The 22,801-nt window shown below is 37.2% G+C and overlaps 8 protein-coding genes across 8 annotated transcripts; 5 read left to right on the forward strand and 3 right to left on the reverse strand.

Moving 5' to 3' along the window:
- Positions 1-49: 49 nt before the first annotated feature.
- Positions 50-1,365, forward strand: FDP41_008244 (uncharacterized protein; the record flags this gene model as incomplete). Its single annotated transcript, XM_044712077.1, has 6 exons — positions 50-111; positions 245-300; positions 361-474; positions 526-811; positions 895-939; positions 993-1,365. 6 exons carry the CDS (start codon positions 50-52, stop codon positions 1,363-1,365), a joined length of 936 nt encoding a protein of 311 aa, XP_044558253.1.
- Positions 1,366-2,323: 958 nt separating this feature from the next.
- On the forward strand, positions 2,324-2,884 carry FDP41_008245 (uncharacterized protein; the record flags this gene model as incomplete). The annotated part of the gene is made up of 1 exon (XM_044712078.1): positions 2,324-2,884. One exon carries the CDS (start codon positions 2,324-2,326, stop codon positions 2,882-2,884), a length of 561 nt encoding a protein of 186 aa, XP_044558254.1.
- Positions 2,885-3,236: 352 nt separating this feature from the next.
- Positions 3,237-4,247, forward strand: FDP41_008246 (uncharacterized protein; the record flags this gene model as incomplete). Its single annotated transcript, XM_044712079.1, has 1 exon — positions 3,237-4,247. One exon carries the CDS (start codon positions 3,237-3,239, stop codon positions 4,245-4,247), a length of 1,011 nt encoding a protein of 336 aa, XP_044558255.1.
- A 139-nt stretch (positions 4,248-4,386) lies between these two features.
- Positions 4,387-5,842, reverse strand: FDP41_008247 (uncharacterized protein; the record flags this gene model as incomplete). Its single annotated transcript, XM_044712080.1, has 2 exons — positions 4,387-4,703; positions 4,885-5,842. 2 exons carry the CDS (start codon positions 5,840-5,842, stop codon positions 4,387-4,389), a joined length of 1,275 nt encoding a protein of 424 aa, XP_044558256.1.
- Positions 5,843-6,062: 220 nt separating this feature from the next.
- FDP41_008248 (uncharacterized protein) lies at positions 6,063-8,731 on the reverse strand (the record flags this gene model as incomplete). The annotated part of the gene is made up of 2 exons (XM_044712081.1): positions 6,063-7,198; positions 7,297-8,731. 2 exons carry the CDS (start codon positions 8,729-8,731, stop codon positions 6,063-6,065), a joined length of 2,571 nt encoding a protein of 856 aa, XP_044558257.1.
- A 78-nt stretch (positions 8,732-8,809) lies between these two features.
- Positions 8,810-12,424, reverse strand: FDP41_008249 (uncharacterized protein; the record flags this gene model as incomplete). The annotated part of the gene is made up of 1 exon (XM_044712082.1): positions 8,810-12,424. One exon carries the CDS (start codon positions 12,422-12,424, stop codon positions 8,810-8,812), a length of 3,615 nt encoding a protein of 1,204 aa, XP_044558258.1.
- Positions 12,425-12,707: 283 nt separating this feature from the next.
- FDP41_008250 (uncharacterized protein) lies at positions 12,708-14,856 on the forward strand (the record flags this gene model as incomplete). The annotated part of the gene is made up of 9 exons (XM_044712084.1): positions 12,708-13,018; positions 13,144-13,169; positions 13,338-13,590; positions 13,678-13,715; positions 13,799-14,046; positions 14,147-14,294; positions 14,374-14,403; positions 14,481-14,565; positions 14,625-14,856. 9 exons carry the CDS (start codon positions 12,708-12,710, stop codon positions 14,854-14,856), a joined length of 1,371 nt encoding a protein of 456 aa, XP_044558259.1.
- A 235-nt stretch (positions 14,857-15,091) lies between these two features.
- Positions 15,092-22,746, forward strand: FDP41_008251 (uncharacterized protein; the record flags this gene model as incomplete). Its single annotated transcript, XM_044712085.1, has 3 exons — positions 15,092-15,481; positions 15,685-22,191; positions 22,498-22,746. The coding sequence occupies 3 exons, from the start codon at positions 15,092-15,094 to the stop codon at positions 22,744-22,746; spliced, it is 7,146 nt and encodes a 2,381-aa protein (XP_044558260.1).
- Positions 22,747-22,801: the final 55 nt, after the last annotated feature.

Raw genomic sequence — 22,801 nt, forward strand, 5'->3', positions numbered from 1 at the left:
AAATTTGTTTCCTTGAATGCTTTTTTCTGACATTTATTAAAATAAAAAAATGGCTGCTTCCACCACTCAATTCGGAACGTGGCAAACCTCTCTTTTAGTGTATTTGTGGAGGTAGGTACAACATTTCTCTTGTTGGTTGTAGTGAGAGGAATGGAGAGATGAACTGCAGGTTGTTGCCATCTCAATACAAAAGTATTATAAAATACATCCTTCATTTACTAACCGGAAAATGTGAACTCGAAAGAATTTGTGAAGAGCACAAAGGAGTTGATACAAATTATGACATAACGAAACGTTTTGGTATGTATTTTGAATGATGATTGTAAAACATAGATCGGAATTTCTGACGGAGCATTGTAGAGCAAAGTTTAGCAACCTCCAAACAATTGGTGTCATTGCTAGAGGAAAATACAAATAAGGAGACCAATGTAACATTTTATTATTTGAGCAGGAAATTCACAGATGTCGATGAGGGTATGTAGATACACATGTGTGGGAATGATGACGGACTTTATGTTTCAACAGTTTATGGAAAAATTAGAAATATAAAGAAAAATAGTTTCATGTCGGAGCACTCTAAGAAGGTTTGCAAGACCTGCCTGAGACACATGATCAATCTCAATCAAAGCATCAATCATTTAGATAATTTGGCACAAACTTCATTTGAATTGAGTGACAATACACATAAGGAGTTATTATTGAACTTGTGGAAAACACTCAAACCAAATCAAACGCTCACATTTATTGATGACAGAGAAGAATTGACATCTTCCGATTGGAAGGAAATTGGCTTCCAAGGTCTTCACCCAAAGTAGGTTTTAAATTCCAAACATTCAACATTCAAACTTTTAACATCCTTTTTGAAAAATTGTGAATTGGTGATAAATTCAACAGAACCGATTTTAGAGGAATGGGATTATTAGGGTTACTAAATTTACAGTAGGTACTGAGTTAGATTTCTTCAAAATAATACATGTTCTTATTTGTAATAGCCGATTTGTGACGTTGCATACTAGAGAAGCGCGAGGAATGTTAGAAGATGCATCAGATCCGACCATGTGGTATCCATTTGCAATTTCAGGAATCAATATCACTGGAATTCTTATCAACATGATTAGATCTCATGAAATTGTGGAAGTCTTTTATAACTTAAATTTTGAACAGGACGAAAAAACTCACCAAACAACCACCGAGAATATTTTCCAAGGACTCTACAATTATGTTTTCATCAATTTTCATGAGTATTATGTTAAAAATAATGGCACCGTCATGAAATTCAACATACTTTTACAAGAATATTTACGACAACCTTCTGTAAAGCATGCTTTAAAGACTCACACCAACTCACCCTACTCGTTACTCTAATTAAAACCAGTTTGTAACTATTATTGAATTCAACCTATTTGTTGATTCTTATGTTACTAGAGATGAGAGGTCTAGTTGGGTGCACTTGAATGTTCTGAAAAGAACGGAAGTGTTTTGTAACGAAAACAATAAGGTTGACTGAAAGTATGGCTAAAAAATGACAACAAATCCACAACCAAAACAGCTCTCTAAAGAGCAAACTAATACCACTACTGCAGCTTCCCAACAGTCTGGCACCACAACAACTCCTCTCCCTCCCATTACGTTTAGAATTCAACAACACTTTGTGTTGTATTAACTGGCTTTTTCCTTATTTATCATTGATTTGCTCAGTGATTTTCTTTGACACTTTTGGCTTTGGCCTTATCATTGATGGGTTCTTTTTATGATCTTTTTTAAATTTTATCCGTCGTTGATTCGCTCAACGATGTTTCCGTCGCTTTATTGCGATGTTTTTCAAGGAACATGGCCTATATCAATTTCTTGTTTAAAATTTTATTGAGCTAACCTTTTTTTTATGATCACTTGCGATGAAGTAGACATGAATATTCTTGATTTGTTTCAAAATTAACAATTTGTTTATGATTTGATTGAATAATTCTAACAAATTTATTTATATGATCTATATTCGTCCTAGAGCTATTTATCCATTCAATGTGGTTTTTCTCAAAGCAATTTGAGTTTTTTCATCACATTCTAGTATCCATTTCTCGGGACAACTGTACAACAATAAAGATTGTTGGTTGACACTCCATCTCCAAAGAAGTGACTTCCTGGAGAGGAGACAGCAACTAACCCATTGGTATTCATCTATTATTGTTTGAAGTTACATAACAGGAACATGATGTTTCAAACTTGCTGGGTATTTTCCGGTGCTATTTAACAGGTAAATATACCAAATGTGTGTTTTGAGTGTCGAGTCTTGTTATCCGACGAGAACAGTGCCCCACATAAAAAAATGGCCTTGATTGATTCTCACGTCGTACATGTTAAGGACATCTCGGTCATGGAAAATGTTGGTGAAGGAAGTGAGGTCCCAGTCTCAGACCTTAATACTTTTGAAGGGTTTGAGAAAGGAATTGAGGATGCAGCTTCGAGTACATTCTACTACTATGTGTCCAGCCGAGAGAGGTTCAAGAAGAAACTTGAGAAAACTAAAAGAATACCTCTTGTATTTTGGTGTGCCTTGTTATTAGGCTTAATCTTTAATATAATCTTCATGGGAGAATTGATCTTGAATAGGGGAGACTCTCCGACCTCTCCAACTTCTAACAAAGAAGCAAAGATGTATCTTCCTGGTTTTCAGCGAGTGGTTGTCAACGATAGGCTCATTATTTACGAGAGAATTGGTCAACGAGTTGAATTCAATCAAAGGCTGAATTGGTACCCTCAATATAGATTGCAGCACCCAGAGCTCTTCTTGCCAAGAAACTCTTTCCAAGACGAACAACAACAACAACAACAACATTTTGAAAGCAACAGCAACCAACCAAAGTTACTCTTCGCCATTCATTCGTAGTGCCAATTCAAACCTCGCGTTCATGATGGATACAATTTTAAATAACGATACTTACGGTATCAAAGACATTGATTTTCCGAGAAGTTGCTGCAACTACGTGTTTTGTAAAAATAGCTCAAGTTCAAAGATCAGTACGCACTTAAAAGTGTTCGAACAACCCTTTAATTTTAGAACAACAGAAAAAATTAAAGAAGAACAATACCCAACTTGTAACTCCACCACTCACACACACACCACCAAATGACCTCTCTCACCTCAACATCATCTTCGTCATCGAGCATCATGACAAGCCCGAACGGCGACGACCACCACATGGAAGAACTCTCAGCAGCTGCCCAAGGTGGTTGTTTCAATGGCATCATCAGCAGCAGAAACTGCTGTTTCTCTACATGCCCGAACGTCCTCGCCTGTAAGGGAGGATTCTAAGGCCTGTTCCAATACCACCACTACCTCTTCAAAGCAGAAACTCGTAAATACTTCTTCCTCCTCGAGTCTAGGCCGTAGTGGTGTGATCATCTCTCAAGATGATTCTGAACGATTGGGAAATGAACTTTCAAGTTCTTCTTCTTCATCGTGTTGTATCCTTACTGAATGTTGTTGTTGTTGTTTGAATTCAACAAATGCTGCCACTGCATCCTCCTCCTCCTCCTCCTCCTCGATGGACAATGCCTTGCAATTCTTAGCCTTAACTGGAAATACTCTCTCAGAGGACTCGAATCGTATTTTGTGTGTTCCAAACGCTGGAGGAAACTCTGTCTTCTCTGAAGTACTCTCGTTTGAGTTGGTCAAAATGTTGATTGAAAGTTTATGTACTTCCATTCGTGTTTCACTTCACAAAACAGAAATGGAATTGGTGTATAAAGAGGGAAGCAAAATCACAGATATGTGTATCGCCCTTAATAACACTGTGACCAATGAAACCGAATTAATGGGATGTTCCGTCACTCGTTGTTTCAACTTCATGAATTTGGAAGAAGTTGTGAGCGATGCCTCTATTAAACAATTATTGAAGAAGAAATTGAGTGGAATTATTGACTCCACGAATGGAGTGATTGGAGATCAATGGTCGAGACAAATTTTGCATATTTGGACCTCCAACATGCAAACTGCCCAGGCCGTCCAGAGAATCTTTGGAAATGAAATTTCTGATGAACTCAAATCCAATACCATTGTCATTATTACTGTCACTTGTGCTGGAATGGAATGTATTTTTAAGGAAAAAGGTGATGATGCCAAAATGGTTATGAAACTGTTGGGTTTGAATGTTGAACAAGCTGTGGATGAATCATCTGTTGATTCAGGTGAAGTTGATGATGATGATATCGACAATTTTGACGTATTTTTGGGTTCCATCACTATGTAAATCAACTCGGTGGATCGCGACTTTGTGTCTGAATAATAATTATATATAAATAATAATTATGCATCGTCATGTAAATTCATTTTTGAAATAAATCATGTTTCTTTCGGTTTACTCTTCGAGTGTGATGTTGTTCAAATAATTAACTAAATGCAGCCAATATACACATCACTGCAAATCCAAGAACCACCAAAAACATTTTGAAAAGTCTTCCCTTAATGGTCGAACTCTCTTCCAAGCTGCTTGGAATAATTTCAAAACATGCAATAAATAAAAAGGATCCACAAGCGATGCTCTGAATAATTCCAGCAATCATGTAGTACGAGAGTGATAAGTCACTACTAATGGCCATTCCAATTCCCATACCCACAGGTGTACTTATTGCATAAATTGCCACTTGTACTAAAATCCAAATTTGAAAAGCTTTTCGACACAATGTATATCTCAGTACAATAAATCCTATAGTTTCAGTTCCAACCAAAAACATGGATTTGAGATATTGATTCGAATAAGGCAGAACGATACAGAACGTTAACATTCATTCGTGAATATTATATATCATCATTCGGCATCGTGTATTCATGTTGCAACATTATGTTTAAAAAGTATATTCATGCAACATTCATTAAAAAAAACCTACCCGTCGTCAGAGATTCAAAACCCTTATGTGCGACAATGGGAATAAACAATGAAACAAACGAACTCATATCACTCTCCAAACCTAATGCAAAAGCCTCAAACACGGAATGCACACAAATAGCAAAAGTGAACAAGAGGGATTTGACTAGGAAGGAATATTTACGTTGAGCTTTTTGTTCTTCCAGTACTAATTCCGCAATGAATTCATTCTTTTCAGAGGATGTTGTTATTGAAGAGTGATGATGATGAATAAGAGTTGAAGTTTCATCCATTCCACTTGATCCCACCTGAACGGAATTGTTTTCTTCATGATGATGATGATGAGAATGTGTTCCTTCATAGGATTGAGAGGAGCCATGAGAGTGTTCCGAGAAGACTCGATCCAGACCTACTAAAAACAAACAAATCGTTCCAGCAATCATCATGGCCCATGGATATTCCGTAATGGTTTCCGGTATGGGAGTGAAGGTGGAATTATTGCTAGATGATGATGAATCAAATCCCAAAACGAAAGCCTTAATACCCGAATAATGATTTAGAAATGATGATGAGGAGGAGGAAAATGATGAGACTTCTACTTCACTACTCGTTTGATTATTATAAATTTCAAAATAATTATTAAAAGACTCCACGCTATCAGGTAACAAGTGAGTCAGACCACTTCCGAGAATGGCACCAGCCGCCACACAATTGCAGTACATGAAAATTAATTGAATGATGTTCAATGTCTTTTTCAATTTCCGAAGCCTCTCAATTTTAGATAAATGATGAACAATGTAGGGCAACAAACCCAGAACAAGACTCAATATGAAAAGGCCCAATAACGTCCCTATTTTAGCTCCCAGTAATGAATGATCATCGTCGGAGGGAGTGTCAGCATCGGAGGCTTTGATGGAATTAAATAGGAAATAATTCTTTGAAAATTGTATTCCTCGTTGATGATGATGAAGAGGAATCATTGTGCACGAGAAAACACGATTCAACGATTTTTGGTAATTTCAAAATTGAAAAGTATCTCACAAGTTGTGGTCAACTTTGAATAGCACCGTGTGTTCAAAAAAAAAGAAGATTTTCTCGAATTTCAAAGATTTTTTGTTGTGTGAAAATTCAAATGACAGAATGAATTTGCGCTTTTAATTGCTCGTTCTCATTTGAATCTTCTTGACATTAAACAACACCTCACTTCTTGGTGAGAAACCTCTCAAGATTTCCCTTTGATTTTGTCTTTTGTCTTGAGGCCATTTCTGCCGAACGATAGCCACTATTGCTTGTAGTCACTAAACTACTAGCTTTGGCAAATCCTGAATTCAAACTCGTGGTGGAAGAGCTCAAAGCAGAGCTGGAGCTAACACGACTGCCACCATTGCTGCTACCTCTCGAAGATGAGGATGGTAACAAACTACTATGTCTCGGTGCAGAAGAGGACTTGGAGAATTTTCGTTCACGAATTTCTTCTCTTTCAAGTGCATCAAGAACATCCTCAATCGAATCTTCCATACGTTTTCGTTTTTCTTGTTGAATTTCAGCTGCTGATTTGAAGATTCCACCAGTGGTAGATTTTGAATTTTTGGTGATGAGAGAATTGTTCGTGATTCCCATTTGTTTACGGTATCGATCTCTGTCACTTTGTTCTCTTCGAGCTGCTTCCATTTCAGAGCCGTCAAATTCATCCAAATCATCCGAATTATATTCCTCAATCAAGTCATCACCATATGCTGAGGCAAACATGATAAAATCATCTGCCATTCGTGTTCCAAGTCCACTTCTAGAACCTGTAGAAGGATAAGTGTAGGTTGCATTCGTAATTTCTTCCAACTTCTTTTTTGGGTTTGCACAATAATCACAACACTTGTCCACATATTCGACTCCTTTGATTTGTTGAACCTCAATATCTTGATCTGAATTTGTTGTCGAGGAACTTGTGATCACAGATGAAGAAGAAGCAGATGAAACAACATTTCGAGGAGGTGTGGATGGTATTCCAGTTCTGGAATCAGTACTTGAGAACTTTAAAGGTTTTTTGATGGTCGTGCTGTTTGCTGTCTTTTGTTTCACTGGTGATTGAACAGTGGTTAGAGCACGAGGTTTTAGAGGATCATAACTTTCACCAAAGTATTCCAAAATGAATTTTCTTCTACAGCATCCAGTTTCACAAAGTTCACAAACCTTATTGAATGCTTGTTCGACTTCTTGCATTCGTTCCTCTCCTAATTTGGTGTCTCTCGAAATCAAAAACGATATTGAACTCTTTTCTCTGCTGCAGTGATAGAGCAAACTGACAGATTTTTTGCCATCTCTTCCAGCACGCCCACTCTCTGTGTGCATTTATAATGTGCACGCAATTTTCATGAATGATTCAATGCAGCACGATTATTATTATTGAATGCAACTCAACGATCGTCGAAACACTTACCTTGATAAAAACCTTCAAGTGATTTCGGTAGTGCAAAATGCACAACAAACCTCACATCTTTCTTATCAATACCCATACCAAAAGCGATTGTTGCAACAATAATTTTGGTTGTACCTTTCAACCAATCATTTAGAATTGTTTTTCGTTCTGAAAGTTTGACACCAGCATGGTATGGTTTCACGGTGAAGAGAGGTTGATCGCCATCTCCCTTCTCGTTACTGAGCTGAGAAACCAATTCTTCGACCTGTTGTTTGGTTCTACAGTAAATGATACCACATTCTCCAATGCGAGATTTAAGAAAGTTGTTCAAATCAGCATACGGATCCTTAATGATATCCTTATATCGAATTTCATATGAAATATTTGGTCTGTTAAAACTGGTAATGAAACATTTAGGATTTCTCAGTTGAAGACATTGTACAATATCTGTTCTGACCTTATCGGTTGCAGTGGCAGTTAGAGCGATAGTTGGTACTTGAGGGAATGATGTTTTCAAATTTCCTAATTGACGAAACGACTTTCTAAAGTCACTCCACGAGTTAATAGTATGGCATTCGTCAATAGCAATGAGCGATAATTGGTCTCTTGAGGCGAGTAATCTCATGAGTGCTTGAAAGTTCTGATTCGAAGTGAGTAGCTCTGGTGTGACGTAAATAATCTTATATTTTGGACTACCACCCTCCATGTCGTGCTGAATTTTTGTAATTTCGCTCTTCTTTTGGCTAGAATTCCAAAAATTTGCCTTAATGTTCAAGTTTTCCAAAGCTTGAACCTGATTATGCATCAGTGCAATCAATGGACTCACAACTAGTGTAACTCCAGGTAAAATCACTGCTGGTAATTGATAGGTGAGAGATTTTCCAGCACCTGTTGGTAACACAGCCAGGGTATCTTGTCGATTTTTCAAAAGGTTGAATATTATTTCAAATTGATTTGGACGAAATTCATCAAGTTTGAATTTTGTTTTCAAAGCCAAAAGCATGGCTTCAGTGATGGACTCATCACTGCTCCAATCTACAGTGATATCTTGCTCGCTCTTTTGACTCGATCTGACTTGAGAAAACTTGAGTGGTTTAAAAAATTTAGAAGGTTGTGACAAAGAGGCGCACGATGAAGATTGAGATGGGGTATTCACAGATGATTGAGATGATTGGTTGTTGCTACTTCTTTCACTATTATCAGATGTTTGTTTTTTCATGGAATACTTTTCCAATCCGAAATTTAAAATATCATCATCCGAGCAGGAGGCTTCGACCATTGTATCTTCATCATCGGAAATATTAATTATTGCGTTTTTTCGTTCGGTTTCTTCATTGATGTTGCTGTTTTGAAGAGTAGTCTTTTTCTTGAACGAAAGTTTGGTTTGTTGCAATGATGATGTGCCTCCACTGGATGAAGCCTTCTTATGGCCGCCCGAAGAAGAGGTTTTTTTCATTTTTTTTATTCGAGAAAGCGGTGGAACTGGTTTTGGAGGGATTTTATGATCGACCTTAATTTACCAAGCTGTTAGAAATTAAAGACCTTCAATGGAATCATCAGCAGGGAAGAAAATGGAGCACATCTTTTCAACAATCAACACACCTGCAATATTCGCAAATAATATCACGAGTAGGAAAGTTCTGAAAGAAAATGTGTGGAAAATGGAAATTCCTTCTGGGATATCTACGAGTTCCATTGCTGCATTGAGTTCTGGAGCGAGGCCACTGGCACAAAGCAAACATAAAGCTCCAATACCTGACAAAATGACAAAGAGTGGCTTATTTTCAGTTAGACCTTGCATGAAAGGTCTTCCCTTGTAATTGGTTGCAAAGGTGACAATGGTTTGCAGAGAGGTTACAATAAATACGATGGTGTTCAATAGATTGGGCTTGAAATCTGCTTCCTTTGGTTCAAATAAGACATGAGGAGCAGCCAATTTTGCAGCCTGTACGCTCAATGCAAGTGTTGTCAAATGGATCACAAATTGTCCCATAACTGTTGCTAACATATAAGGTGAGAAGATGGTAATGTGAGGTCTCTCCTTGGAAAGAGTGTCAAGTGGCTTGGATCGTGAAATGAATAAAAAGCACAGAGCAACGCCAAATCCTGTAATCATCATTTGTGAATCTCCAAACTTAACTCCATCCAAATAAAGTGCGCTCAGAGAATATGCAGAAATGAGACAATTGAGGGCCAATATCTTGTACATTTGCATGGTTGTGACTAGTGTGCAACGACCTTGCATGATAATGTGGCCACAAGATTCGATGGTGCACTTACGAGAGGTGAATGGACTTGCAATAGAGGCATCTCCAAGTTTAACAAGATTGGCCTCCTCTTGTTGGGCCAATTGTTCTTGCTTTTCTTTCATCTCTTTCAAAAGCTCCATAAACGATTTCTTTTGTTGCGCTTGTGGATTGGCAGTGGGATTGACTTTGGCAAGTTCCTTAATAATGTCACTCTTCTTATGAAGAGGAGCATTTGGTTGTTGAGTCTGTTGCTGCTCGTTTTCCTTCTTGGGCTTGTTTTCCAATAGGGCCACACCGACGTGTGCTTGCTTTAAAGCGCCAACATCGTTTGTGCCATCTCCACACATGAGAGTTTGATAGTTTTGGGACTTCAATGAGGTTAAAATGGATTCTTTTTGCTCTGGGCTAACACGAGCAAAGATAGCAACATTAGAAGATAGAGCATCCAAAATTGATTTTCCATTCCTTTGAGATGTTAGATTGGCCATTTGTTCGCCACTCATACAGAAATCATATTTCTTGGCAAGTTGACCAAGTTGCTCATATTTGAAATCTTCAACATTTCCTTCACATCCAGTGCTTTGAGAACCGGTCCAGAAATAGCGCTGGCCATCTTGTTTCAAAGTAAGGAGAGGCTTGCTTATCATTTCTAACTCTTTGGCAACATGAGATGCTGTCAATGGATTGTCACCTGTAATCATTATAACTCTATGAGAACTGTTTTTGAGATTAAGAATTGTTTCTTTTGTGTTTGGTTTGATATCGCTTTGGAAAGCAGCAAATCCCGCAAAAACAAGATCCTTTTCAACCTCATCACGAGTGAGCTTATCCAAAATGTTTGGGTCGGTTGTATCCAAATCCTTATAACCTAACGCAATTACTCTCATTCCAATTTGTGTCAAGTGTTGGAATCTAGCATCATACGATTCCAAAGCTCCTTTCACATCGCTCTTCACAAAAAATGGTTTTAACAATTCAGGAGCTCCCTTTACGAGAACACGAGCAAATTTGCCCTCATTTCTATCGTTAATGAATACTATGGTAGACATTCTCTTAAGAACAGAATTGAATTGGAATCGTTTGTGAATTTTCAAATTTTTGACTGATTTGCAGTTCTTTCCCACTATTAAATCTTTGGACAATTCAAAATCGACGCCTGTTAAACCAGAAACTTCCATTGGATCTCCAAGTACTTTTCCATTGAGATCTATCAAAGATTGGCAACCTGCCAAAACTACTCTACTATTCTCGCTCGGTTTTTGTGAGAGCTCATCAGAGTCTTGTTCTGAAAGACTAATACCTTTCAATGTCATCTTGTCACTGACAAGGGTTCCAGTCTTGTCAAAACAGCAAACATTTACCTTTCCTGCATATGGAATTCTGAATGGTTCTGTACAGAAAATACCAAGCATTGACAACGAAAGGAGTGAGTTGTTAACGGCCAATGATAACTCCATAGGTAGTTCAGGAGGAACTACAGACGTAATGATGAGAATGCAATTCAGAGCCAATTTGTATCTACTTTTTTCTGGGTTCTTCAAACCTTCATAGAGAACATAAGCACTAGCAATGATTGCAAAAATAAGCAAGAACAAAATGAAAAGCAAGGCCTCAACATTGTTGGCGCTTACTCGTTCTGTGGCATAGAGAATTGTTCTAATTAATTTGCCTTGTGATGTCTCAAAACCTGTTCTCAATACAATTCCAATAGCACCGTTGTCTGGTGGAACTTTTCCACTCATAGAACCAGGTGTATGTTGCAAAACCACAGTACCTCCAAAGATAACATGACCCTTGTCAATGTTTTTGATATCTAGTTTTTTTCTCTCTTTAAGCTCGTCGATGGGTATACATTCTTTCATTTGTGGTGTAGATTCTCCTGTGAGAAGTGCTTCATTAGTCACACATTTACCACTGATAAGTAAAATATCACATGGTGTTACTTGACCTTCTTCTGCATGGCTTGTCACCGATATCACGTCATTTGGTAATAAATCTACACTAGATTTTTGTACCCATTTTCCATCTCTAAAAACTTGTAAAAATTGGGGTTTTGTGGCCATCTGACGGATTTGATTCAAGTTTCTGAGTCTAGAATTAACCACTGTGCTTTCAAACATAAAAAGCATCACCAAAGTGAACAATGAATAATACCAATATTCGTCAAGGCACCACAATAAAACGCAAAAAACTTGAAAAACGAAGAATGGTGCCAAGGCATGCTCCACGAATAACTCGAAAAACTTGGGAATTGGAATTTCAAATTGATTTTGCCCGTAAATTCTTTGCTTTGCATATGTTTCCTTCTCTGCGAGTCCGTGCTTCTCAATCTTGTTAATCCATTCTTTGAGAGTTTGAGATTGTTGTTCCAAGTTTTGATATGGAAAGCGATTTCGTACGAATGAACAAGTTGTCTCATCCCAAATAAACATTCGTTTCTGATATTCAAAGCAATACATCTGCTTATCATTCTCGTCTCGAATAATCTTGAGAGGACACAATTCAACAAAACCCTTGTGTTTGTTAGGTACCACTTTCACTACAATTCCTTCTCCGATTTCTTTGGTTGTGACTGAACGATATTGAAAAAAGGCTTTAATATTCACATTCCAATAAGCAGATAGAAACGAAATAATTTGCAATAACACAAGAGGACCTAATCCAACTAAATGATAGAAGAATAAATTATCGGAATATGATTCATGATGATGGTGGTGGTGATGATGGTGATGAGAATCATGATTGTTTTGGTGATGCAACAAGGAAGGCAAAAAATAGGCATTGATTGCAAAGGATACCAACGGATACAAAATTACAAACAGCAAGACATTCCAATGAAGCAAGAATGGCTTTTTCCGAAGCAACACCACGTGATGGATGGTTTTTTGTGGTGCAATCATTTTTTCTTTTTCGTAAATAATTTAAGAATCCAAAAACCAGAATGAATGGCTTACATCACCCGGATGATGCATTCCAATGGTTCTTGAATCTCAGAGATCCTCCCAATATCCTATCATTTTGTTTTATTTCATTCTTTAATAATAGCCTTTTTAATTTCGGTGGTCAATGTTTCCTTCGGATTTCTGTGTTACAAGTTCTTCATGAAGTGGACTTTTTTGATAGAAATGTGCAAAATGGAGAACAAAATCTTGTGCGATGAAAGATTTTTACAAAAAAATATTCATGCTTCGAACGCATTCTCGTTCGCCGCCATCAAAAGATTCCTCTTTCTCTCAACCTTCACAAGATTCCTCTCCTCTTATCGGAGCTAGTCATTCCAGAAACAACAACAACAAGGAAATGAATGAATATAACAACATGAATAGTAATATTCAATATGAAATTTCTCAAAAAAGAGAAGAGGAAATTCCTGTCAGTGAAGAAACGTCATTGCAACAACCGACCATTCAAGGCTATGGAAGCCATCACAACAGTCCTCCAACACTGAGATTGGTCGGAGAGGAAGGATCATCACTTTCACGACATCTTTCTTCGTATGATCATGTCGAAGAGAGTGGAAATGATGAAGAAACCCAAAAAAAGAAAAGAAAAAGAGAGAATCAGCAAAGACTAGAGATTTGATTGCTTTTTTCATTTGTGGATTGTTAAATAATTATAGTTATGTCATTATGCTTTCAGCTGCAGGTATGGAATTGTTGTTCTGTTTGATGTTGCATTTTGTTGAATTTGAATGTGGTGAAATTGTTACGGAAATTATTGTTGTGTGAAATATTTATGACGGAAATCATGTAATTTTGCATTTTCTTAAAAAATGTCACAATAATAACAAATGTGGACTATTTCACATAATAGAGGACTTGATACATGGACAGAGTTCAATAGTTTTACTTGCAGATATTCTTCCCACACTAGTTTTGAAAGCAATCGCTCCATTTTTCATGCATGCCATTCCATATAATATTAGAGTTGGTCTTGCAGTGATACTAGCTCTTGCAAGCTTCCAAATGGTTGCTTGGTTTGATAACATTCCTCTTAAACTAGTTGGTGTTGTGATGGCATCTCTCAGCTCAGGAGGAGGAGAGATTACCTTTTTGGCCATGTCAAGGTAAGTCAACAACAAATAGCAGTGGATTTTTCGATGATGCATGATCATTATCGATAATGATGACATTTATTGATACATGCTTTTTAGTTATTATCACAAAAATACGGTTTCTGCATGGTCATCAGGTAGGTTGATTTTTCTTGTGGTGCATAGCAAGTTCAACATTTTTTGAAAAACACTTGAATAATCTGGATGATACAATGAATAGGAACTGGAGGTGCAGGTATTTTTGGAGCCCTGTCCTATCTGGCCCTCAAAGGATGGTTTCAATTGTCTCCAAGTATCTCACTATCGATCATTACTCCTTTACCACTATTAATGTTGTTAGCGACATTTGTCATTATGAGTGGAGCTCACTATGCCAATGGTTTCTGTGCAAGAGGAAAAGGAGTTCAAAAAGATAAAAAGACAACATTTGAACCTCTCACCATGCAAGAGAAATTGAAATTAGTATTTGTAAGTAATTTTTGAATGATGATTGAATGATGATCACTTTGATGGTTGCCACGACGGTTCACATGTTGTGCTGTGAAATATGATCATTTATGTTTAATAGCCACTTGCTCTCAAGTACATGCTTCCCTTGACTACCGTTTATTTTGCAGAGTATCTCATTAATCAAGGTGTAGCACCAACCATCACATTCCGAAAAGAGCTCATTCCAGCCAAAGATGACTACATGTATTATCAATTTTTATATCAAAGTAAGTAAGGTGTATTGTTCTTTAGATGCATTCAACTTTATGCACACACACCTAACTTATGATACGCCTAACTTAATAGTTGGAGTTTTTATTTCTCGATCGTCTGTGAGTAAGTATTTTAATTTGTGTGGACATGATTTCAATGAGAATTGAATTATTCATTTCAAAAATGCAATCTCTCCATAGACATTTTCCCAATCAAGCGCTTGTGGGTTCCTGCCATTCTTCAATGTTCTCTATTTGTTTTCCTCTTATTAGATGCATATTTTAGGTATGTTGTAATATGACGACCTCTTTCAACATTAACATGTTCATTTCACATTGAATTAGATTTGTTCCTGCCATCTTCTTCACATTCTGCTTAATTCTATTTGAAGGATTTTTGGGTGGTGCCACCTATGTCAATACTTATTATTGCATTTCCACTGATGTTCCACCAAGACAACGAGAATTCTCAATGAGTGTTGTTTCAGTATCTGATGCCATTGGTATCAGTTTGGCTGGATTGTTTGGTGTTTTCCTTCAACCATGGTTGAACAAGAACCAAAGCAAGCGACTCTAAAAACAATTTTGTGCCAACTCTTGAATCTTTTCTCTCATGAATGCATTCATGTTCCAAGTGAGAGTTTTGTAAAAGATCAAACTTTGTTAAACATCTATTAGGAATGTTGCAGACAAGAATCATTCATCATATGATGGTGTGTGCTTTTCTTCCACAAGGGGATGATCCAAATTTGTCCCATTCTCAATTCAATTCAATAGTTTTTCAAATAGAATCATCAAATCCAAATCAAAAAATGTTTTCGTTTTTTACGGGCTCATCCAAACAGACGCAGCAACAACCTGCCCAGTCCAACCATAATAACAACAGCAACACCTCTTCAACTTCTCGGCAAGCACACCCCAATAGCAATGCTTCTTCAAAACCTCTTCCCTCGGTTCCACCGCAAAATCAACAAGAACAGGCTTTATTCTCACAACAACAACAACAACAACGAAATTCCTATCAGTCTGCTCTCGTCTATTTAACTGCCGAACAACATGATATTTTGAGGCGATTGCTCATGTATTCAACGTTGGCTTCTATGATGACCGAGAAAGATGAAAATACGATCGCTGAGCTGGTAAAACAATTCGGTAGCGACACCAAATCAATGAAATTATTGATGGATTGTTTGCTTGATACTGTATGTAGTTTTAAAAGTAATACTATTGTTTCACACAAGCAAATTGATGATGATATTATGGATGGACAACCATGAACAAATTCATCCGAAAATATCCTGTTATGATGGTTGTTGTAAACTTGATGATGACGTAAATATGACACTCGTCAACCATAACTAATAACACCAACAATAATCTTGACTGTATCACGTCATCAACACAGTTGGTGGGATCTCGTGGACGTTTCGATCCTCAAACCAATTTCATATTTCAATCCCCCAAAACTATAACGGTTATTTTCACATTATTGCCCTTTCTATCCGAAGATATTCAAATCGAAATTCTGGATATATTTATTGTTCTTCTCGAAGAATGCAGTATTGACAATAGTATGGCTGCTTCTGTTGGATTAGTTCAAACAATTAATAATCTTTTAGCCAAACACCAGAAATTTAGTTTGAACGTTATACAGAAACTCATTTACTTGATTGGAATTGTCGGAAGCTTTAGTGTTTCTGCAAGAGAATTGAAAACTTTGATCAGACTGATGAGAACAAAAACTCCTGAAAATGAAAGAAAGGCTGATGATGATGATGAGGGTCTTTCATTAGATAAGGACTTGTCTCCTCTGATTTTGGAGGTTATTAGAAAAATGTCAAGATATGACTCTCCATCGTCGTTTTTCAGTTTTGATGGAATTGATTGTGGTATTGTCTCCGACAACATTTTATTTCCTTCAAATGGTTACACATTCAGTTGTTGGCTCAGAATTGAGAGAACGACTAAATCTCAATGTTACAGATTTTTCAGCTTTTTCGACAAGAAAATGAATGGTCTAGAGCTGTTATTTAAAGGAAATCACATGTGTGTACAGGTTGTTTCTGGTGGAAAAAAACAACAAAATGTTACATTTGATTATTTCTTCCATACCAATAGATGGTATTTTATTTCACTAACTCAGAATAAGAGATTTATGCTGAGAAGTGACATTATTTTATTTGTTGACGGAGAACAAAAACAAACATTTGAGCTCAAATATCCATCTTTGGGTGGACAAGTCAATTTTGCACACTTTTGCACAAATATTCCAGTAGACAACAAGCAAACCAAAGTACAAGCATTTTGTGGCCAAGTAGGACCAATTTCAATTTTCGACAAAGTTTTCAGTCTGAATGAGGTTCAAAAAATACACAGTTGTGGTCCTGACTTCCAATATACTTTCAAAAAGGGTGATTCTCAACCTCGATATTTTGATTGGCCCAATGCCGAGTCATTTTCTCAAAAATTGGTTACTCTCTACAATCCTCGGTCAAGTACAAAAGATTTCAAATGCCCTGACAACTCGGGCACAAAGAAAGGTTTCTCCACCGATGCAAGACTCTTACAAGGCACCTCTATCTTTGTCACACATCCTGTCAAAGATACTTTAAATTGTATTGGTGGTGTTGAAGTATTATTCCCATTGTTCAGGTTATTGAAAAAAGATTGGACTGTTGATTACTCAATGTGTGCTAGAACCATTTCTCTCATTACTGAAATGCTTCGAAACAACAAAAAAAATCAAGAGGACATGATTCAAAAGAATAGTTTATGCACGCTTGGTCACATTCTTGGACAAATACCTCCAGAGCATATTAATCATGATACTTTAAAAGCATTGCAAGGATTGGTTGAGTGCTCTAGCGATCCTAAGGATCCAATCATCAGAGAAATATTTAAAGAAATATTTTTGAACTTTGAGTTGTGGATAACTGTAGATTTCGATATCCACAGTAACATGTTGCACTTCCTTCATGACGAAGTTTCTAAAAATCCAGAATATTTCCACGAAACTGTTGGTATTCAGTATTTGCTCGATGTGATGCGATATTTCTTTTGGTACAAACCAGAGAAAGAACCTGAAAGAATTTATCAACCCACGGTAAGACCAAAAGAGGAAGAAGTTTATGCGCTAAGACTGCAATTGACTGAAATCATAAAAGCCATGATACGGTCTGGTATTAACAAGAGTGAAGCAGAATCTATCATGTCATATATTGTGGACTCGACAGACGAAAAGCAAGTCGTTGAAATTCTAAAGTGGGTCTTGGTACTCATCGACGAAGAAGTCCCAAATATTATTGAAGCTCTTTCAGAAGAAAAAATCATGCTCCCTCTTCTCAACATGCTGACGAATAACAAGAAGAAAATTAGAATATTTTCACTCAAGCTAATAGGAAAGATTTTGGAACGATCTAACTCTGAAAGAAGACAAAAGTTCAAGAATTTAGGTTATTATTTGCTCATGGAACAATTCTTGTTGAGTGAAAACTGCTTTGATGAGGAAACTTATATTGCTCTTCTTGAAATTATTCTTTGCAAGATCAGCTTTACCATTAATAGCACAATATCAACAGATCTTTCAAAAGGAGGAGCCAAAATATTGTTGCCTGACTTGTTGACTGCCTTTTTCAACTTGGTCACTACGAAATCTATTGACACAAAGGAGAAAGCAATCCAAGATATGAGCATAATTCTCAAATCCAACCCTTACAACAGAACAATTTTTGGACAACAGTTTGGATGGCAAAATTGGGTTCTCTCATTGGCCATTCCTGACGCTGATGAACCTGTTGAAAAAGCTTTCAGTCTTTTCGAATCAGCTGTAGATGTCGTCTCTGTCGTGTTGTCAGAATTCCTTCAGGCACCAAATGGTTACAAGCAAGTGAAAGAAACTCTCTATCAGATTGACATCATTTGCGACAGAAAGGAAATTCACAGAACCTCAGCCTATATTATTTTCTTTAAGAGATTCCTTCCTTTTATTGTAAATCAGATCAACAATACGCAGTTTAACAAGGAACAAGACTTTTGGAGAAATCTTTTCAGAATTACTCTACTTGTGGAGAATTTTATTTTAACATCTGATGATACAAAATTTGAATCTCCTCAACTGGAAGGAACAATAATCAAGTTAGATAACACTCACAATGAGAAGCTCTATATTGTCAAATATATCATGCAAGGTTTTGATTACATTATCAAGATGTCAATCAAAGATCCAAAAGCAATGGACTTGCTGCATTATGACGGGTTCAAAAAGAACAACAATCCTTTCATTATTCAAACCATCATGAATATTGCTGCTGATTTAACCACAACCAAGAGTAACATTCCAACTCCATCCTTATTTTTCGTCTTGTTTAGATTACAACTTTTCCTTCTGTGTGAATTAGATGAAAAGGAAATACAAGAGGCCAAACACAGTATCCGAATGTTGGCTCTTCTCAGTAATGATATTAAGCACACTCGTGTACCCAAGCCCACATTCAAAACAGAAAATGACGAGAATGAGATTAGTCAAGCACGTGTTTTTTATGCGCTTGCCAAACTCTTTGTAAAGATTGAACAAAAGCAGTATAGCTTAATTCCCATCATCACTGCCATTCTCAGAAAGAATCAAAGATCTCTTGCAGCCATTCTTACCAATCCAGTTGCTAAAGAGTACTTGCAATCGGAATTGGCATGTATTGAACAAGATGCTGCCCAAGAAGAATTTATATTGAGCCTTGAATCAGAAGAAGGATGGTTAGGCGTACGTCAATCTCCTCCATTCAGTGCCGTCTATACTGAAGTTAAAATGGAAGAGCAAAACCAAAAAGAGAAAATTCTTAAAAAGAGAGAGCAAAAAGTGAATGACATTCTTAAATTTATTGAACGAAATGCATCAAATGACATACCCAAACTGAAGAAGGCAACACAGGAAGCATCCAATGCAAAGACCCACGTTTGTTTCACTGAGTTACAGAGAATGAACAATTGGAGAGATGCTCTGAGAAGAAAATCCAAAATTGCACTCACCGAATGGAGAAAACATGAAGCTGAATTCTTCTCAGGAACAGGCGTATGGATCAAGGATGAGGATAAGGAAGATTTGTTAATGTTTTTAGATCCTACCGAAAACTCTAAGAGAATGAGAATGAGAGTTGTTATGAAGACTGCCTCCAAAAACGAACGAAATGTGTCACAAAAAACTGAAGCAGCTCAAGAGGATGATGATTGGAGTTGTAGAAGTGAACTCGTGTCATCCTTTGTTCATACATCGAGAAGTGAACCACAAAAAACTCCAGGCGAGGATCAAGCAACAGCAACACCTGGCCATGACGATGAACATTCGCTAGGAGTGAGCGATGATGAGGACGTAGTATCTGAAGAAGATGGAGAAGCAACCATACCCAATGAAAACGAAGAATCCGACTGGGAAACCATTAATAAGGCTCCAAAAGAAGGTCTCCATCTCGAGAGAGAAGAGGAAGAGACCGTCCTGATTGTACCATGTGAACTTGTGGTTTCATTAGATACCATTAAGGGAACATTTGAAATTACTAACAAACACATTTACTTTATTGTAAATCCTGATGCTGAAACGAAAGAGAAGGAAAATGTTGCTATTGAAACACTCAAGGAAGCCTTTGATCAGAAATGGCCTATTGAGGAAATTTATGAGCTCTACAAGAGAAGATATTTATTAAGATATACCAGTATTGAAATATTCTTCCTCAATCGAACAGCATTCTTCTTCAATTTTGACAAGGCACACGTTGATGCAGTGATCAAGACCATTGTGAATCAAAAACCTCCAAATCTCAAATTCCATGCTTATAGTCTCACGCCAAATGCACTTTTGAAGAAGTCCAAATTAACTCAAAAGTGGCAACGGCGAGAAATTTCAAACTTTGAATACTTGATGGGTCTGAATACATTTGCAAACAGAACTTACAATGATTTAACACAATATCCAGTTTTCCCTTGGGTGATCAAAGATTACAATTCTGACGTTCTAGATTTGAATGATCCATCAATTTACAGAGATCTTTCAAAACCTGTGGGTGCCCTCAATGAGAAACGTTTAAAGAACATTCTAGAGCGATATGAAGCTTTCCAGGACCAATCCATTCCTAAATTCCACTATGGATCTCACTACAGTAGTGTTGGTGTTGTATTATTCTTTTTATTGAGATTAGAGCCATTCACAAGTTACAATATCAAATTGCAAGGAGGTCAATTCGATTTGCCAGACCGGTTGTTCCACTCTCTTCCTGTGTCTTGGGAAAATTGTATGACTTCCAATTCTGATGTGAAAGAACTCATTCCAGAATTTTTCTACATGCCTGAATTTTTGAGAAATAACAACGGTTTGAATCTTGGTGTGAAACAAAATAAGGAAGTTGTCAATGATGTTATTTTACCGCCATGGGCTAAAACTCCTGAAGAATTTATTCGAATCAACAGAGAAGCTCTAGAAAGTGAATATGTCTCTAGTCATTTACATGAATGGATTGACCTTATTTTTGGATACAAACAAACAGGTGTTGAGGCAGAAAAAGCTCACAATCTTTTTTACTATCTCACCTATGAAGGATCTGTGGATTTGGATGCAGTAGATGATCCTTTACAACGAAAGGCCATTGAGACACAAATTAGTAACTTTGGACAAACCCCTTCTCAACTCTTCAAGAAACCTCATCCACAACGACTTCCTAAACCAACAATTCCAAAACCAGAATGGAGGCCTAATGCCTTTGTTCCAACCTTCTCATCGAGTATTGCTAGTGTGACAACAGGTGGAAATAGTAATGATCTTTTGTTTGTACAGCACATCAAGTCAGAAGATAAGGTTGTGGTAGTAGACTGCAATCGGCAACTCTTCCAACTCAGTAAGCTCAAACCAAAACCAACCTTAATTGCCACTGTTGGATCTCCATTTGCGAAAGATGAAAATCCAAACTTCTCCAATTTTGTGTGTAGCAGGGATGGAAAATGGATCTTTAGTTGTGGACATTTCGATAAGAGTATCAAGTGTTCTGCCATGTTTGACAAGCTTATTGTCAAACAAAGTATTTTCCACCATACAGATATTGTCACATGTCTTGCCATGACCTCTGATGGTAAATTCCTTGTGAGCGGATCAGCAGATGCCACTGTGAATGTTTATGGAATTAATTATATGAAATTGAAACCTAATGCACTTCGAACTCAAGTGAAAGATTTGATGGCAAACGTTAATTTAGGAACTGCTGCAAGTGTTGTGGATGACTTGCAATTCTCTTCAATCGCCAACAAATTGCCAATTCCAATCATGGTCACAAATAAGGATCCACTCACGGATCAACCACTCTGTATTCTATATGGTCATGAAGCATCGGTTCTTTGTGTAGATGTCAGCGCTGATTTGGATATTGTCGCAAGCGGTGATACCGATGGATGTGTTCTGATTCACACTCTCTCAGAAGGAACTTACATTAGAACCATTGAACATCCTCTTCGCAATACTCTTCACATTGTGAAAATATCATCAGATGGACACTTGTTAATGCATTCTGAAACGGATTGCAGTCTACACCTCTTTACCATCAATGGAAAACACATTAAGAGTTTGGATGTGAACGATCGATTGAAATCCATTGAAATTACTCCAGATGCCAAATATGCCATTTGTGGAGGAATCAAAAAACAAGTCACCATTCGACGACTGTATGATCTTGCAGAATTACACACTTTCGAAACATGTACGAGTGAAATTAAGGCCATTACATTGGCTCATCCCACCGATGACTATTATCGTGAAGTGGTTGTTGCTCTTGCCGATGGCACTGTACATTTCTACCCCATTGATCCTGATCTCCTTGATGCGCCACGAGATGAATATGACAGTGACTCTGAAAATGCACTCAATCATTCCTATCAATTAGTTTAAAATTATAATGATGAAGCTCAGAGATTGGTTCAATCATTTCAATTATTAAACTTGTGAATTTATTATAATTAGACGAATAGAATGTTTACGGACCAAAATAAGCACCATAATAACAATGTTCCATTCTTTCATGCAACAATTCATCACTATACTCCAACACAAATCCATTGCATTTGAGAGCTTCCATCATCAATTCAGAATCTTTTCAACTCTTTCGATGCATAATAAAGTCCATCACCATTCTGATTCACGATGAATTGCCGTCCCCAAATATGGTCATGACCTGTCAATTCTTGACAGATTTTGGAATATTTAATTGCCAACCAAGCAAAATGCAATGTCGTCAACTCGGAAGGTCATTCTCCCTTCTATGTGGCCCTACAACATAATAACCTTCCTGCTGCTAATTTACTTTTCACGGAAGGAAATGCAAATGTGAATGAGGTCATTGACAAGGAGGGAAACACTGCTCTCCACGAAGCTGTCAAGAATGGAAATACTGCCACTGTGAACTTTTTAGTGACACAATGCAGTGCAGATTTGATGTAAATCCCACGCCCATCTTAGCGCTTTCTTATTTTGTTTGATTGCTTCAAATACGAAT

Source organism: Naegleria fowleri, assembly GCF_008403515.1.
Source record: "Naegleria fowleri strain ATCC 30894 chromosome Unknown tig60, whole genome shotgun sequence".
NCBI lineage: Eukaryota > Heterolobosea > Eutetramitea > Acrasida > Naegleriidae > Naegleria > Naegleria fowleri.